At 36.1% G+C, this 15653-nt stretch overlaps 1 protein-coding gene across 1 annotated transcript; it reads left to right on the top strand.

Annotated features, from left to right (window-relative positions):
• The first annotated feature begins 7721 nt into the window (after positions 1-7721).
• On the top strand, positions 7722-8462 carry LOC124299513 (tigger transposable element-derived protein 6-like). Its single transcript, XM_046752769.1, has one exon. It carries the CDS (start codon positions 7722-7724, stop codon positions 8460-8462), a length of 741 nt encoding a protein of 246 aa, XP_046608725.1.
• Positions 8463-15653: the final 7191 nt, after the last annotated feature.

Here is a 15653-nt window from a genome sequence, read left to right as displayed (position 1 = left end):
CTTCTGCAATGATAAGCATACTAGATGGGCAAAATATGTCAAAGAAATCGAAAAATTATTAAATTTAACAACACACCATAGCACCGGTTTTATTCCATACGAACTTCATTTTAATAAAACAGCGCATGATGAATTAACAAAAATTGTAAAATTTCCAGACAGAATTGAAAATAGTTACGATATTAAAATATTGTTAGCCAAAGAAAACTTGAAGAAAAATTTTGAATATAGAAGCCGGAATCAAAAATCAATTTCAACTGTAATTTTAAATGAAGGAGATCTAGTTTTACTACGTGTACCATATCCATCCTCCGCTATCGATAAATTAACACACAAATTCTTCCATTTGTTTAAAGGTCCGTACAAAATAAACAAAAAAGTTAATGAAAATGCATATAATTTAATAGATACAAAAAATAAAAACAAAAACTTGGGAACTTTCAATCGTGTGAGTTTACGCAAATATTATCAGCCCACAAATCCAAGTGCTAAATAACAGATAATTTTTTGTAATGAAAATTCACGAAAAACTCGTCATGAATCCTTCAAATGTTCTAATAAGTCCAACATGCATAGATTATAGAATTTTTTAGATGTAAGTCCAGTTAAACAAAATGTTTGCTAAAAGAAAATGTGATTAGATTTTAAAATGATAATTTTAATGATGAATGATGAAGGATGAATGGATTGAATGATTGATAAGTAAGAAGTAATTTAAAGAGAGGTTTTTAGATTTTACTGCAAATATAGGATAACGAGTAATTTTCGATATTTTCGTTCTCACAACAATCTCGAAAATGGGGGGGGTGATGTAACGATATTACATGCGAGTCACATAGAATATAAAGTAATTCGTATGTACGCGCCTTAAGCACATACAACGTTTCAAAATAAAGGGCAAACGCTTAACTCTAGGTGTCACGTCGGTCAAGATCACCTATCCGGTGAAATAAGTGTAACTCTCTCTCTCTGCGAGCCGGGGTCGAAGCGAACGGTCGATATAAAGTCTAGTCCTGTCATATTCACATTCTTATAATTTCGTTAACATTTGGGAAAACAAAACAAGTAAAAAAAAAAAAAAAAAAAAAAAAGGGAAACAAAAAAAAAAAAATTAAGACGACGATTCATACCAGAAGTGTAACCCAACGCAATCCGAATCTTTCGGAGCCTGTGAGCCTAAAGAACAAATCCAAATATCTGATCGACGAACGACCACGCAGTATAATCGGTGAAGACCGATTCTATAAAAGGAATATCAAAGAACTTCAACATCCATGATCATCTACGGAGCCGTTAGGCCACCTCTCTTCATCAGAGATATTCCGAGCTAAGTCATCTTTTCATTACTGATTTGTAGGTGGATTGTGCCACAAATCTGTAATAGCCTTCTTAAGTCAGTATTTTATATCTTCGTCTGTTAACTTTATTGTAATCTCACCATAATTTAGAGTCCTTTGTCAGTAGATTCATTCTTTCACTAGAATCATTTTTAAATTTGAAGCATAAAGGAAAAGAGAGCCAGTCTTTCGTTAATGTGGTACAAAAATTTTACCAGAATAATTATATACAAAACGTCGGTAATCGCATTGAGTAATTTTAACGTGTGAATGAAAGAGTGAATGAGATTTTCTATGATTGCCTGTTCTTTTAAAAGGTTATACCAAAACTCAATAAATCTGTGTTCTACATTGTTTCCTCCTGATTTAATGTATTTTGTTTATTGAATATATCTAGATTTCTAATATAACATAAAATCAAAACGTATCGGTTGAACCTCAAAAAAAAAAACCGTTACAACCCTATCCCCAATCTCTATCCTTCTGACCCTATCCCTTACCTCGATGTCTCCTATAGCGTAGTCTATCACCGTCACCCCCGCCCCTCCTACATACGTAAATTTCCCCTCCTCATCCCCCTCTGTGTTCCCGTTCATTATTGCCCATCCTGTCTCATCTAAAAATTGCACCAGCTGCCTACCTTCCGAGTTTATTTTCCTGTCCTTTGATTTCCTACTCCTACTCTCTTTCTCTCCTTCTCCCCAGCATCCTCCCCCCTCCTGCCCTGTTCTGGCATTAAAATCACCCCCCACTAGCACTTTTACCCCTCCCTCTATCTCTTCTGCCCGCTCCTTCAATTCCCCTATCTTCTCTTTTAGATCCCCATTTACGTATATTCCTACTACTACCCATTTTTCCCCCCCCTACACTTATTTTCCTTGTTATCATGCCCTCTTTTACCTCTTCCCTCCCTCCCTCCCCACTTACTATCTCCCTTCTCACCTCTGACAGCATTCCGCCTATTGCTCTTCCCTTCCTATTTTTTCGAACCGCATACTGCACCTCCCATTTATACCCTACTGGCAACTTATTTCTAATCCTTTCCCACCCCTTTTTTTCTATCCATGTCTCCATTAGAAATATTACATCCCACTCCCCTAGCCCCCTCCAAAAATCTTCATCCTTTCTCGCGAGCCCCGCCACATTCCAGAAAGCTACTTTCCACACCTCCCTTTCTGTCTCGCCTACTCCCCTCTCTCTCCTCCTTATCTCTCTCCCCACCTGCCTCTGTCCCCCTCCACTACCCATTCCCCCGACTGCCTTTCCCTACGTACCCTTCCCTGTGCTTCTATACTTCCCTCTTGTCTTTCCTCTCTTGCTGACCTTTCCCTATCGCTTTCCCCTGCTTTTCCCCTCCCCTCCCTTTATCCCTCTTCCCGCGCTCTCCCTGTACCGTCCCTAAGCACCTCTCCTATCTCATCCCACTTCCACATTTTCCCTTCTATCCAGATCTTTGCATACCCTATTCTTACTCTGTTTTCCCTTCTCTCCTCCATAGCTGCTATCTCCCTCAACTTCCATTTCATTCTCCTCTCTGCCCAGGTGAGATCCTCGTCTATTCTCTCCTCCCTCCCTTTGAGGAGGCTTTTTCTTCCCATTACCTGCCTCTTCTGCTCCCTATTTCCTAGTCTCGCTATCCATATCCCCTTTTCTCCCCCCTTTTTCGCGCCTACCTATCACATATCCTTTACCTCGACCTCTACCCCTATCAGCTGCAAAATCTTTTTCAACCCTTCCTTTTCTCTTCCCTTCTCTAGTCTCGCTCCTCTCACTACTATATTTCCCCTTCTTTCTTCCCTTTCTTTCCTCTCTATGGCCCACTCCATCTCTTTTAACCTATCTATTGTTACCTGCGCCACTTCCGCATTCCCCTGTACCTGCCTTTCCCCCTCGCCTTCTGCACTCTTCTTTTCTAATTCTATCAGCCTCTCCTTCACCCTTTCTATCTCCCCCCCTCTCCGCTCTTCTACCTCTTCTAGTCTTTTACCTAGATCCCTTATCATTTCCTTCATCTCCCCCCTCTCTACTTCCCACTGCTCATCCCTTCTAGTCATTTCGCCTTTAATCTTTTCCATTTCTTCCCTGATCTCCCTTCCCTGCCCTTTGACCTCCTCTAGACCTATCTTTAGCTCTTCCCTAATCAATCTTAGCATATCCTGTATACCCCCTCCCTCTGCCTTCCCTTCCTCCACTGTCTTACACTCCGGCGACCGGTGCACTTTCCTGCTTTTCCCAAATACTCTTTCTCTTTCCTGCATCTCGTCTACATCCTCCTCCCCTTTTTCCCCTTCCTCCTCCCGTTTTCTCTTCCATAAGTCTAGCACCGTCGCCGTCGATCCCAGGCTATGCCTCCTATCCCTCCCTAACGCTGCTACTGCCCCCGGCCTACCTTTCTCATTCTCCTCCTCTTCCCTGTTCGCCCCTTCTTTTTGGCCACCCGCGTTACTAATATTCTTCCTCTCCGTCACCACTCCCTACCTTATCTATCCGCCGCCTACCTGTCTCTACTCTATCCCCCTTCTTACTCCCTAGATGTCACCGCCTATGCTTATCTTATCCGAATCGTTGCCGTCCGCCGGCTCTTTCTGCCTAACCTCAAAACTCTCCCTCTTCTTTCTTTTTCAACTGCCCTTCCTTTCTATTCCTGCCTCCCTATTCCCTTCACTCGACCTCCCGTCTATGTTTTCCCCGCTCCTCCTCTGCCCTATTTCCTTTTCTCCTCACCTTTGCTATCCTGCTAAATTCTCGCCTTTTCACTCACACTCTTTCGCACACCTGCCACTTACATTCAAAACGGAAACGGAAGTCTTATGAGATCAATGAATAGTTCAATATTAATGTAAAAAAAAAATATATTTTCAGGAACTTTGCGTCTATACGTGCAAAACAGAAATGGAAAATGGAGATGTATCTCCTTATCAAAAAAATATAAATAATAAAGGAATAATTATATTGGTCATTGAAATTAGATTGAGAGAACTACATTTTTTTCTTTCGGTTTATAACAACATTAAGAAATGACATATTTTCTTTCATTATTAAGAATGGGTATAGAATGTGAAACTAATAATATATTATTGGTGGAGACTATTTCATCTTTAAGGATAAGCATGAAATTTTGAACTAATAATATTTATAGATGCGAAACAATGAAATGAAAGATGACTTGCACGTGATTCTTTAAAAATGTTGATGCGAGATTTTAAATTAAACACGATTAAAATTTAGCATATTTGTTTCGATTTTTATTCATGCTGGTTTTGCTGCGTATATATTACTTAAAAACATCTCACATCGTTAACGCAGTAATGAATATTGAGTATTGCATGTTTTGATTTGTAGCTTCTGTTTGTGTATGTATGTTTGTGTACATTTTTGTGTGTAATTTCTCGATCCTTATGTTCTCTCCGAGTGTTCTTATTCGGCTGCCACGGCTTGTTATTTGTAGTCCGGTCAATTTCGACATCCAAGGTTACAAAAATTCACACTCGGCTGAAAATCGGTAGGATTGTTCAAAACACTATCATAAACGAAATGTGAACAGTTCTCATCGATCCAACACCTGGAAAAAAATTTACTTGGGGCCAAAGGTCACAAAAACGGGTTTTTCGCGATTTTCAGCAAAACGGTAAGTTTTGTCATAAAATTAGCCCAGACAAAAATTGTAGATCAGATAATTATCTATAAAAAATCTTGAAATTCTTGTTTCCTAAGAGCCACCGTTTTAGGAATATGACGATTCAAAAAGTTGAAAGAGTTGTGATCGTCATTATATGCGCGGTTTTTTTAATGTGGTTTCCCCGGTAGGCCTATTCCACTGATCTGTTGTGATTCTGTTCAATTTGAAACTATTAAATAATTAAAGATATTGGCATGGGTCGAAAATGATAAAAGGGGTGTAAATAAAAAAAAAAAAAAAATAGGGAAATTTATCTATCGGAATCATAATTATCTGAAACTTCTGCAACCTCTTCTCCTTGTTCTTCTCCTTGTTTATATTCTTCATCCTGGGTGCAAGTAAATTGCCCCAATAATGATACATCGCATGTCTCTTCGTTAGCATCAAATGAAACTTCAATTGTTGGTGATTCAACATTGGAGCATGACCGGCCTTGACAATTTGTACATGCTACAGAACAAAACAGTCCAACTTTTTTGCAACCACATTCAGCACTACATCCCTTTTTACAGATGCAAAAAATTGTGTTTAGCAGTTTTTCTGACGCAGGTGGGAGTAAAGTTTGAACTGGCTCTAATGAATTGTCGACCAACTTCTAACCCCAGTCTTTTGGGTCTAGCTGATAACCAACCCACGCTTGAACTTGGTAATATACCCGGAAAAGATGTTGATAAGCAGCCGCTGAGGTTGAAGGAAGACAAGCTAACTGCACTTGATTTTTATTTCAAATATTTGTAACGAAACATGCATATCGGAACTTATCTAAGCACGTAATTTTTTTAGGAGCTTCATACATACAGAGAAGAAAGCGAATTCCGTTGGTGATAACTTCTTGTGGCGTTGAATTACTCTTTTTAAAAACTTCAGCACATTGAACTAAATCTTGTTTTTCAAACATTTTACAAACAGTTGTTTTACCCCTCCTGAAAAATGGGGATGTCGTATCACAGCCAGTTATTGCATGTAAAAATAGTGCATGATTTTGGCACTTTGCAAAAGCAGATAAACATTTTGATGAATATATTACCGATTGATGTTGAGCTTTTCCGGGTTTAAATGAAAAAATAGTTTTTTCGATTGGACTTCGAGCAGTGAGTAATACGAGTAAGTCTACATCTTCACTTATAACAATAGTTGTATTTGTTGAATTGAATTGCTCTATTGCTGTTTCAATATTTGCAAGAAATTTCTGTTGACTGGTAGAAATTGTCATAGATTGATCAAATAAAATATCAGAAGATGAAGATGTTGCTGAAGTTTGTAACGAGATACACGAGGCGACACCTACGGAAGCGGCCGAACACCGGTCTCTCTGTCTTACCATATAACAACTAGTGTCAGATAAGCGTTCCAATATAGCAACACTGAAGAATAAAGAAGGTTTAGTCAAAATCCGGTCAGGTAAATAGATATATTTAATTGTTGGGCAAACGAACATGTTTGCGTTTGCGACGTTTCGGCCGGGCCCTGCCGACCATCATCAGGCTATAATAATTACAAAATGTTTCAGAAGACAATTCCAATTGGAACAGAGACTATGTTGGTAAGAATAGTTGCTGTTATTTCAACTTAATTATATAATACAGTGAAACCTTGTCAAGTGGGACTTGGATAAGTGAGAAGCCTCTATTATTGAGATTTCCTAAGAGGTCCCGGCACTTTTTTATCGAATTCCCTCTGTTAATGGAACTTTACGAACCTGGTTAGATGAGATTCGATTTCTAGAATTCTTTCGATATTTACCTCTATAAATGGGACTCTGCAGCTTAATTCCCTGCATAAGCGAGACATTTTATCAGGTTGAGACAGACTTAGACACGTTTGTTTACAAACATTTGAATTTCTTTCGCATCGTTCGCACGTACATGCTCTTTTGTCAGTACTATTTCAAGTTTTGACGTGCAAACATAAGAATAAAAGTGTACAAAATGTCCAAACGTAAGCATAACACATTAACAGTATCTGAAAAATTAAAGCTTCTATCAGACTATGATTGTGGAAAGTCGCGCGATAAACCGTGTGCGGAGTATAATGTACCAAAATCGACCTTGTGTAGAATTATTAAAAACAACGAGAATATTCGGTCTCAGTATATTGATGGAAAAGGGAAGCTTAAACGAATAAGATCAGCAGAGCATCCTGAACTCGAAAAATGTCTTTCGACGTGGATGAAGCAGGTACGGAATAATAACATTCCAATAAGCGGACCAATGATTAAAGAAAAAGCTCAAGAATTTGCAAGTAAGCTCCATATCAATTTTTCTGGCAGTAATGGATGGTTAGAGGGGTTTAAGAAAAGAAACGATATAGCATTTAAAAATATTTGTGGTGAGAGCAATTCTGTGGACAACAATGAATGTAGTGAGTGGATTAAAAACCTTCCAGTTTTATTACACGATTATACTCCCGATGACGTATTCAACGCCGATGAAGCAGGCTTATTCTACAAGTGTCTACCGGATAAAACGTTTACGTTCAAAGGTCAGCCTTGCCATGGTGGCAAATTGAGTAAAGATCGGGTTACTGTACTTGTGTGTGCAAATATGTCCGGAAATGAAAAACTGCCACTTCTCTTAATTGGAAAATCTAAGAGCCCAAGATGCTTCAAGAATATCAAGACGTTGCCTGTTAATTATCAAAATAATAAAAAGGCCTGGATGACTTCAGATTTATTTGTAGATTAGTTAAAAAAAGTGAATGCCGATATGAGGGCCCAAAAACGAAAGATAGTGATGTTTGTCGACAATTGCACAGCTCACAACAATATGCCAAAATTGGAGTACGTTAAATTATTGTATTTACCCGCTAATACAACAGGTAAATTGCAGCCCATGGATCAGGGTATTATCAACAACTTAAAAGTGTACTACAGAAAGGAAGTTGTGCAATATGTTCTAAAGTCTATAAAAGATGATAAAAGCCCTGAAATCAACATACTACAGGCCATGAGTTTTGCAAGAAAAGCTTGGTTTTCAGTTAGCAAAACCACAATAAGTAATGGTTACAAAAAAGCTGGATTCAAAGTGACGAATGTATCTGAACCTGAGAACCTACAAGAAGAGGTAGAGACCATTGCAAGATTTCCAGAATGGAACAAACTAATTTTCACCTGTAGGAACAACGAAAATGACCAGCAGCCGAGTTTTCAGGATTTCGTTTCTATGGACGATGATGTAATAATTTCAGAAGATCTTACTGATGACGAAATCGTTTCTACGTATTCTTCTTTGGAGACTGAAGCAGAAATAGAAGAAGTTTATGAAGAAACTTCAGTAAACATTTCAAAGCGTGAGGCAATGGAAGCTTTGGAGACTTTGCATAAGTATTTTGAGATGTCAAATATTGACGATCAAAGAATTTTTGATCAAATTTATGCCATCGAGAAACAGGTTTTAGCAACTAGCCATCAAATACAAACCAATATAACCGATTACTTGAAGTCATAAACTTTACTGTACTGTACTACATATATTTATTTTTTATAATGAATAAATAAATTCTTACACTTAGTTTCATTTATTATTCATATAAAAAATCTATTTAATTATATAACTCAAAACATTAAAAATACTTATTTACAATTAATATTTCCACCTTTATATTTGGAATAACGGTAAATTTCGACCTCTATAAGCGGGGGCCTCTGTAAATGAGATAACTAGTATTTTAAACCTGTCTAATTGGAAAACTTGATAAATGAAAACCTCTTCGAATGGCGTAAAATGTATGGTCCCTTGAAATCTCAATTAACCAGGTTTCACTGTATATATTGTCACATGTTTAACTGACAATTTTTAGATTAAGTGTGAAAATTGCGGTTAGCAACGATAGTATAAAATATAGGTTACATGAATGAAATTTGACGATGAAAGAGGTTAATAATTGCGTAAGAATTGAAATAAAAAGAGATCTAACAAGATATGGACGGATTACTCACAAAATTTGACGACCTGTGCCTGCTTGGGTGTTTTTAGTTCAGCATTTTTGACGGAAGTGAATATTAGCGGATATCGATTAAAAATCTATGGTAATGAGGTGTGATATTGATCTATGTAGGAGCAAAATGGATTTGAAACTGATTCAACGTAATAAGGGCGCCAATTTTGAAAACTAGATAATGTTAGAGTATAAATGGCTGAGATGTTGGATATCTGTGCGCTTGTTGACAGAGTTACTTTAGTTCTTGAAGATATGGATCATTTTCTTAATATTACGTTTATACCAAGTAGGTTCTGTAGCTAAGGTTACGGAGTTATTGAAATCAAAATGATGTCCAAGACTCAAGGTGTGTTCTGCTAGAGCGCATCTGTCAGTTTCATGGCATTTAATATTTGACCGATGGCCAGAAATTCTATTTTTCAAATGTTGTGACGTCTGTCCAATATAACTTCTGCTACAGTCTCGACATGGTATTCTATACACGCAATTGATTTCATCTAAATTAGGAGTTACAGATCTTAAGTGAGAAAAAAGAGGATATTTAGTAGTATTATTAATTCTAAACGTAATTTCGATGCCTTTAATTGTCAAAACTTTTTTAATTTGGCTAGATAGATTTTCAATATAGGGTATAGAGATGGTGTTCTTGAATTTGTCATTATCATTAGGTTGATTGTTAGAGTCTATATTCAAATCAATAGAATTGTACATTTTTTCAACTCCATACTTTTTAATATCATTGATGAAATTTGAAGGATAGCCATTTGAAATAAGAGTTGTTTCCACGAGTTTTGAGTTTTTTTTTTTTTTTTTTTTTTGAGAAATTGAGGGTTTGAAATTTTAAGACAACGATCGAACAAAGCTATGGCGACAGATTCTTCATATTCCATAGGATGATCTGAACGATAATAAATGTATCTACCAGACCAAGTTTGTTTGTGATGCCAATCTTGGATTACAGTATCATTTTGATTAATCACCAAGGTGTCAAGAAAACTGATTTCACCATCCTTTTCCAACTCAATTGCAAACTGTATGTGAGGGTGAGAATTGTTAAATTTATTTAGACGGAATTGTAAGTTTTCTTTTTTCACACAAGTTATAATATCGTCTACGCAACGGTAGTAGAAAGGAAGACTAAAGGGGAGCTGTGAGATAATTTTCTGTTCAAAATGTTCAAGTACCAAATTTGCTACCACTGGGCTAATTGGTGAGCCCATGGCTACACCAAAAATTTGTTGGTAAAATTTTTCTTGGTAGGCGAAGTAGCAAGAGTTGAAACAAAGTTTTGTAGCTACAAGAAAATCTTTTTTGTTGATGTTAGTGTGTGATTTTGATTTGGGCCAATTTTTACTGATCATAGAAATTGCTAAATATTAGTAAACGGTGATTTGACATCTAAGGAGATTAATAGGTGTTCTCTAGGGATTAGTGTATTTCTGATTTTATTTACAAAGGACCAAGTGTCCTTGATGTGATAGTTGGATTTACCTGTGATGTTAGAGAGTACACTAGAGCAGAATCTGGAGATCTTGTACGTAGGTGAATTGATGTTGCATACAATTGGTCTCAGAGGTACATTGATATTGTGTATTTTTGGTAGAAAATATGTCTTAGGAGGCAGAGAGTTGTAGGTTTTGAGATTTTTTGCCGAGTTTGAATCTACAAATTTTTTCTGGTGCCACAGGTTTATCATATCATTGACTTGTTTTTGTATCTTATTGGTGGGATCACGAGAGATAAGAGTGTGTGTGTTGGAATCATTAAGAATATGTTTGCACTTTTGTTCAAAATCCATCTTGTCCATGACGACTGTTATATTGCCTTTGTCAGCATCAGTGACGACTAAGTGATTATGATGTTTTAAAAATTCTTTTGTTTGATTTACTTTGGAAGTTATTTGACAGTAAGATTCAAGTGGATTTCTATGGATATATACATTCATTATCGTTCAAATCATCCTATGAAACATAAAAAATCTGTCGCCTTAGCTTTGTTCGATCGTTGTCTTAAAATTTCAAACCCTCAATTTCTCAAAAAAAAAAAAAAAAAAAAAACTTAAAACTCGTGGAAACAACTCTTATTTCAAATGGCCATCCTTCAAATTTTAATTTCATCAATGATATTAAGAAGTATGGAGTTGAAAAAATGTACAATTCTATTGATTTGAATATAGACTCTAACAATCAACCTAATGATAATGACAAATTTAAGAACACCATCTCTATACCCTATATTGAAAATCTATCTAGCCAAATTAAAAAAGATTTGAAAATTGAAGGCATCGAAATTACGTTTAGAATTAATAATACTACTAAATATCCTCTTTTTTTTCACCTACGATCTGTAAATCCTAATTTGTATGAAATCAATTGTGTGTATAAAATACCATGTGGAGACTGTAGCAAAAGTTATATTGGACAGACGTCACAACATTTAAAAAATGGAATTTCTGTTCTAATTAGAATTGTCTTTTGAAACATTTTGTAATTATTATAGCCTGATGATGGTCGGCAGGGCCCGGCCGAAACGTCGCAAACGCAAACATGTTCGTTTGCCCAACAATTAAATATATCTATTTACCTGACCGGATTTTGACTAAACCTTCCTCATTCTTCAATCTACCCCCTGGTCACTAATACTTCACAAATATAGCAATACTAGTCAAACTCACGGGATATCCGTTCACGGCAAAGAGACTCTGCGAGAAGACGCCACGGCAATGAGTCGCACACCTAATACCTCGTAGACCGCCTTCATTTTACTTTGTTTTTTAATTTAAATTCCTTCGTCGAATCAAATCGTATAAATGTAACTGCTAGCACACTGACCAGTGAGCACGTCGAATCCTGATGGAATGTCATCTGACCAGAACACCATAATATTCGTTATCATTCACCGATCGTCGCTACGCGGAACGCAGCGAGAGCCAACGTTGATAGTAACGAATTAGTAGTCGTTTTGTGTCACAGTTCGTTACTCAGGCCATTAGACCACCAACAAGTTAAGTTTTTAACATTGTATCGAGTCACACATAACGTCATTTTCTACTTTCCTTTTTCTAGCCTCTCAGTATCTTTTCCTGTACCCATATTTCATTTAACTTAGAATCATTTGCCTTTTGTATTTAGAGTCACAAGTATAACCTTATTTTTGCCTTTCTAATCGAAAAATCACAGGCCGGTAGGCGTATTTTAAGTTTTTTGGTGTGAGTGATGTGTGAATGGTTTCGTTTTTCTTATTTTTTCGTCACCTTGTAAACCCATTTTACCGGTCTCTGTGTCAAAACGCCAATAAATAAAAATGTTCTCTCACTGATATTTTCATAACTGATGTTAACCATAAAAAATCCCTTATAAGTTGAATGGGAGACAGATGTTACTCAAGGTCACACTGGCGTATAAAATGAGGGACTGGCTTTCTTTTTGCTCGAAATTCTCATATTTATAATATTTTATGTGTAAGTTACACTGACCGATAGAACTATATTTTTACTTGCATTACAGTTTCAGTGATGTATATACGTGGTGTACTTATACATATTATAACGATTACAACTCCTTTAACTTTTTGAACCGTCATATCTCTAAAACAGTGGCTCTTAGGAAGCAAGTATTTCGACATTTTTTATAGATAATTATCTGATCTACAATTTTTGTTGGGGCTAATTTTATGATGAAACATACCGTTTTGCTGAAAATCGCGAAAAACCCGATTTTGTGACATTTGAACCCGAGTAAATTCTTTTCCAGGCGTCGGATCGATGAGGACTTTTCATATTTCATGTATAATAGTGTTTTGAACAATCCTATCAATTTTCAGCCGAGTGAGAATTTTTGTAACCTCATCCCTATTTTTTGGTCTAATTTGACCGGACTACTGGTGTATTATAAAAATAAAAGATTACAGAAAATCTGACGTTTGCATATTTTCAATACGTTAATTCCTTGTATCAAATTGTTATAATATTACTGACATTCTTCTGACAGCCTTTATTCACTCATTTCTCTTGCTGATTTCCCAATTTCGTCTCGGAAACGAATAAAAAGTTAACTCTGGATTTTTCGATTGAGTATTTTTGCAATCCACAACACAATGGTGCCTCGTATCACCCATTTCTTGTTCATTTCGGAGAGTACGTTTTAATTGAATTAATACATAAATCGCACAGCTGACCGCACTCGCACGTCCATGTGTTGTTTGAATCTGCCTCCGAGCCGCGCCACTATATTTATCCAAGAGGCGTATTCTCTCAGTATATTTCTGGCCTGAGCTGTGTTTGATTATCTCGGAACTATCGAGAGAAAGATTGAAGCGACTCGGAACTCACTCCGAAACACCTCACGTCTCAGGGTCAGACCTCCGCTGCCGCGCGCCGTACCCCGAGCACTGTCCAAGTACCGCACGCGCGCGCTAGGGGCGTGCGTCTCTCGTAACTCCAGCGACGCCGGCCAGGTATATATCCCACTGCACCAAACCGCGGGTCGGCCGAACAGCGGAAGGTCATTCCGCACGCCGGTCCGCGGGCCAGGTTGGTACTGTGATCTTCGTAGACAGATGAGTATCTATTTTGTGTGTAAATGATAATCGACTCTAACCGTCCAAGAGATTCCGACTAGGGATGTGACCTCGAGTCGGAAAAATCGATTGCTCAATATCGATTTTTTTTTGTTTAGAAATAAATCGATTGGTAAAAAATCGATTTAAACAAAAATAATCGATTTTTGTTCATATTTCGATTTTTTATATATTTTTCTATACGATAAATGCCAATAAGATGAATTAGTAAAAATATATTATGAATATTTAATTCGAATGAAAAATATTCGAGGTAATAAGTATAAAAAAATAGTCAAATCGTCGATTTTCAGATTTTTTAATAATTCAGATTCGAACTCTTCACATACAAATTTTTAATATTCTTAAAGATTTAATTCGGTACAAATATTACAAAACAATACGTATAAAAATATGATTATTTTAGTCTCAAAACTAAAATACAAAACACATCACTTGCTACAATCTAAGTTTAGATAATGAAAAAAACGAATATTCAAATATATGAATTGGTATTATCACAAATGATCAGTAGTCAAGTTTAATATTAGACTAAATCAAGCATGAAATTAACTGGCTTATATTTATAATAATTAAAACGAAAGTCTAGTCTTAAAACTAGAAAATTCAATAAGTTTTTCGTAAACTTTAAGTTTAATTAATGATCTTAAAATAAATAATTGCCATAAATGTTTAGTTGTACTTAACATTTGACTAGAATCAAAGTAAAATAAACTGATTAGTTCAAGTAGAAAAATAAAAAGATAATTGTTAAATATCAAAATTGAAAAGGAAAATAAGCTTCTTTCAATCTTTGAGCTCCAATGATAAAAAAAAAACAAAAATAAATAATCGCTACAAATGTTTAATGTCACTTAAAATTTGACTAGAATCGAAGTAAAATAAACCGATTAGTTTAAGTAGTAAATAAAACGTTAATATTTAAAAACAAATTTTAAAATAAAAAGAAAGCTTTCTCCAAACTTTGAATCACAACATACAATAAAACTTCAATAAATTATTGCCATAAGTCTTCTGTTAAAGAGTTTAAAAATAATAATTTTGGTAATCGCTTTCCTAAAATACGATTTCGAGTTTTCCTCAAAATATTCCCAGCTTTAGAAAATAGCCTTTCAGCTGGTGCAGAAGTGGCCATCACTGAGAGATGTTTTACAGCTAAATTCGTTAACTTCGGAAAAGTTCCTTCATAGTTTTTCCATACATTTAGAGGGTCTACCTCAAGATTTGATAACGGTGCAGCAATATACAAGTCAAGCTCTGTATTCTTGGTCGTTGACGTGTTTGCTGACACTATTTTTTCATGGTGTACCTTCCATATATCTTGTCCGTTAACCGTCACTTCTGATGAAACCGATGATTCAGAATGGGTCACTGCTAGAACATCATCATTTCTCATGTTCAAACTCAAATATCGGTTTGTATAATCGATTGTCTTTGACAAGGATAACGGCTCATCTAAATAAATTTTTTTAAATCTAGGATCCAAAAAAGTTGCGACTGAGAAAAGGTGAACTTTTTGGATGTTTTCAAATCTTTTGATCAACTCCGTTTGCAGTGAATATTTTAATTGGTTAGCCAAATCACTATCTATCGTTGTTGCATCTAATAGAATTCTCAAACACTTGATCATAGGTATGGCTTTACTGGCTGTCACATATTTTTCGGCGCTCATTTTTTCAGTGACATCGTGAAAAGGTCTTAAAACTTTTTCTATTTCTTTAAGTACAACAATTTCGTTTGCTTGAAGCATTTGGGGTGCATTTGGATGTTTTAATAAAATAGATCCTATTGTACTACTCATTAATATAAAACGTTCAATCATAAGTAATTGTGAGTTCCATCTAGTGGATACGTCACCAACTAAATGCTTCACTTTTCCATCAGGAATTTTTTCCTGCGTTTGTAATTGTCGCAACTCTTCAGCGCCTACGCCACTTTGGTGGAACCAAGTTACAATTTTTCGAACTTTATCCAAAAATAATTTCACTTCAGTAGATTTCACTGAATTATCAACCACTAAATTCAGTGTATGAGCTACACATCGAATATGTTTTGCCCGACCAAAACTAATTTCAACAGCCTTAACTATGTTACTGCCATTATCAGTAGTAACACTTACA

The sequence above is a fragment of the Neodiprion virginianus genome, chromosome 3 (genome assembly GCF_021901495.1).
Source record: "Neodiprion virginianus isolate iyNeoVirg1 chromosome 3, iyNeoVirg1.1, whole genome shotgun sequence".
Taxonomy (NCBI): domain Eukaryota; kingdom Metazoa; phylum Arthropoda; class Insecta; order Hymenoptera; family Diprionidae; genus Neodiprion; species Neodiprion virginianus.
The sequence above is the reverse complement of the archived record's forward strand: the minus strand, read 5'-3'. Positions and strand labels throughout refer to the sequence as shown.

Excerpts from the sequence above, each read along its gene's own strand:
- LOC124299513 (XM_046752769.1), top strand. The coding sequence starts at position 7,722 with ATGAGGGCCCAAAAACGAAAGATAGTGATGTTTGTCGACAATTGCACA.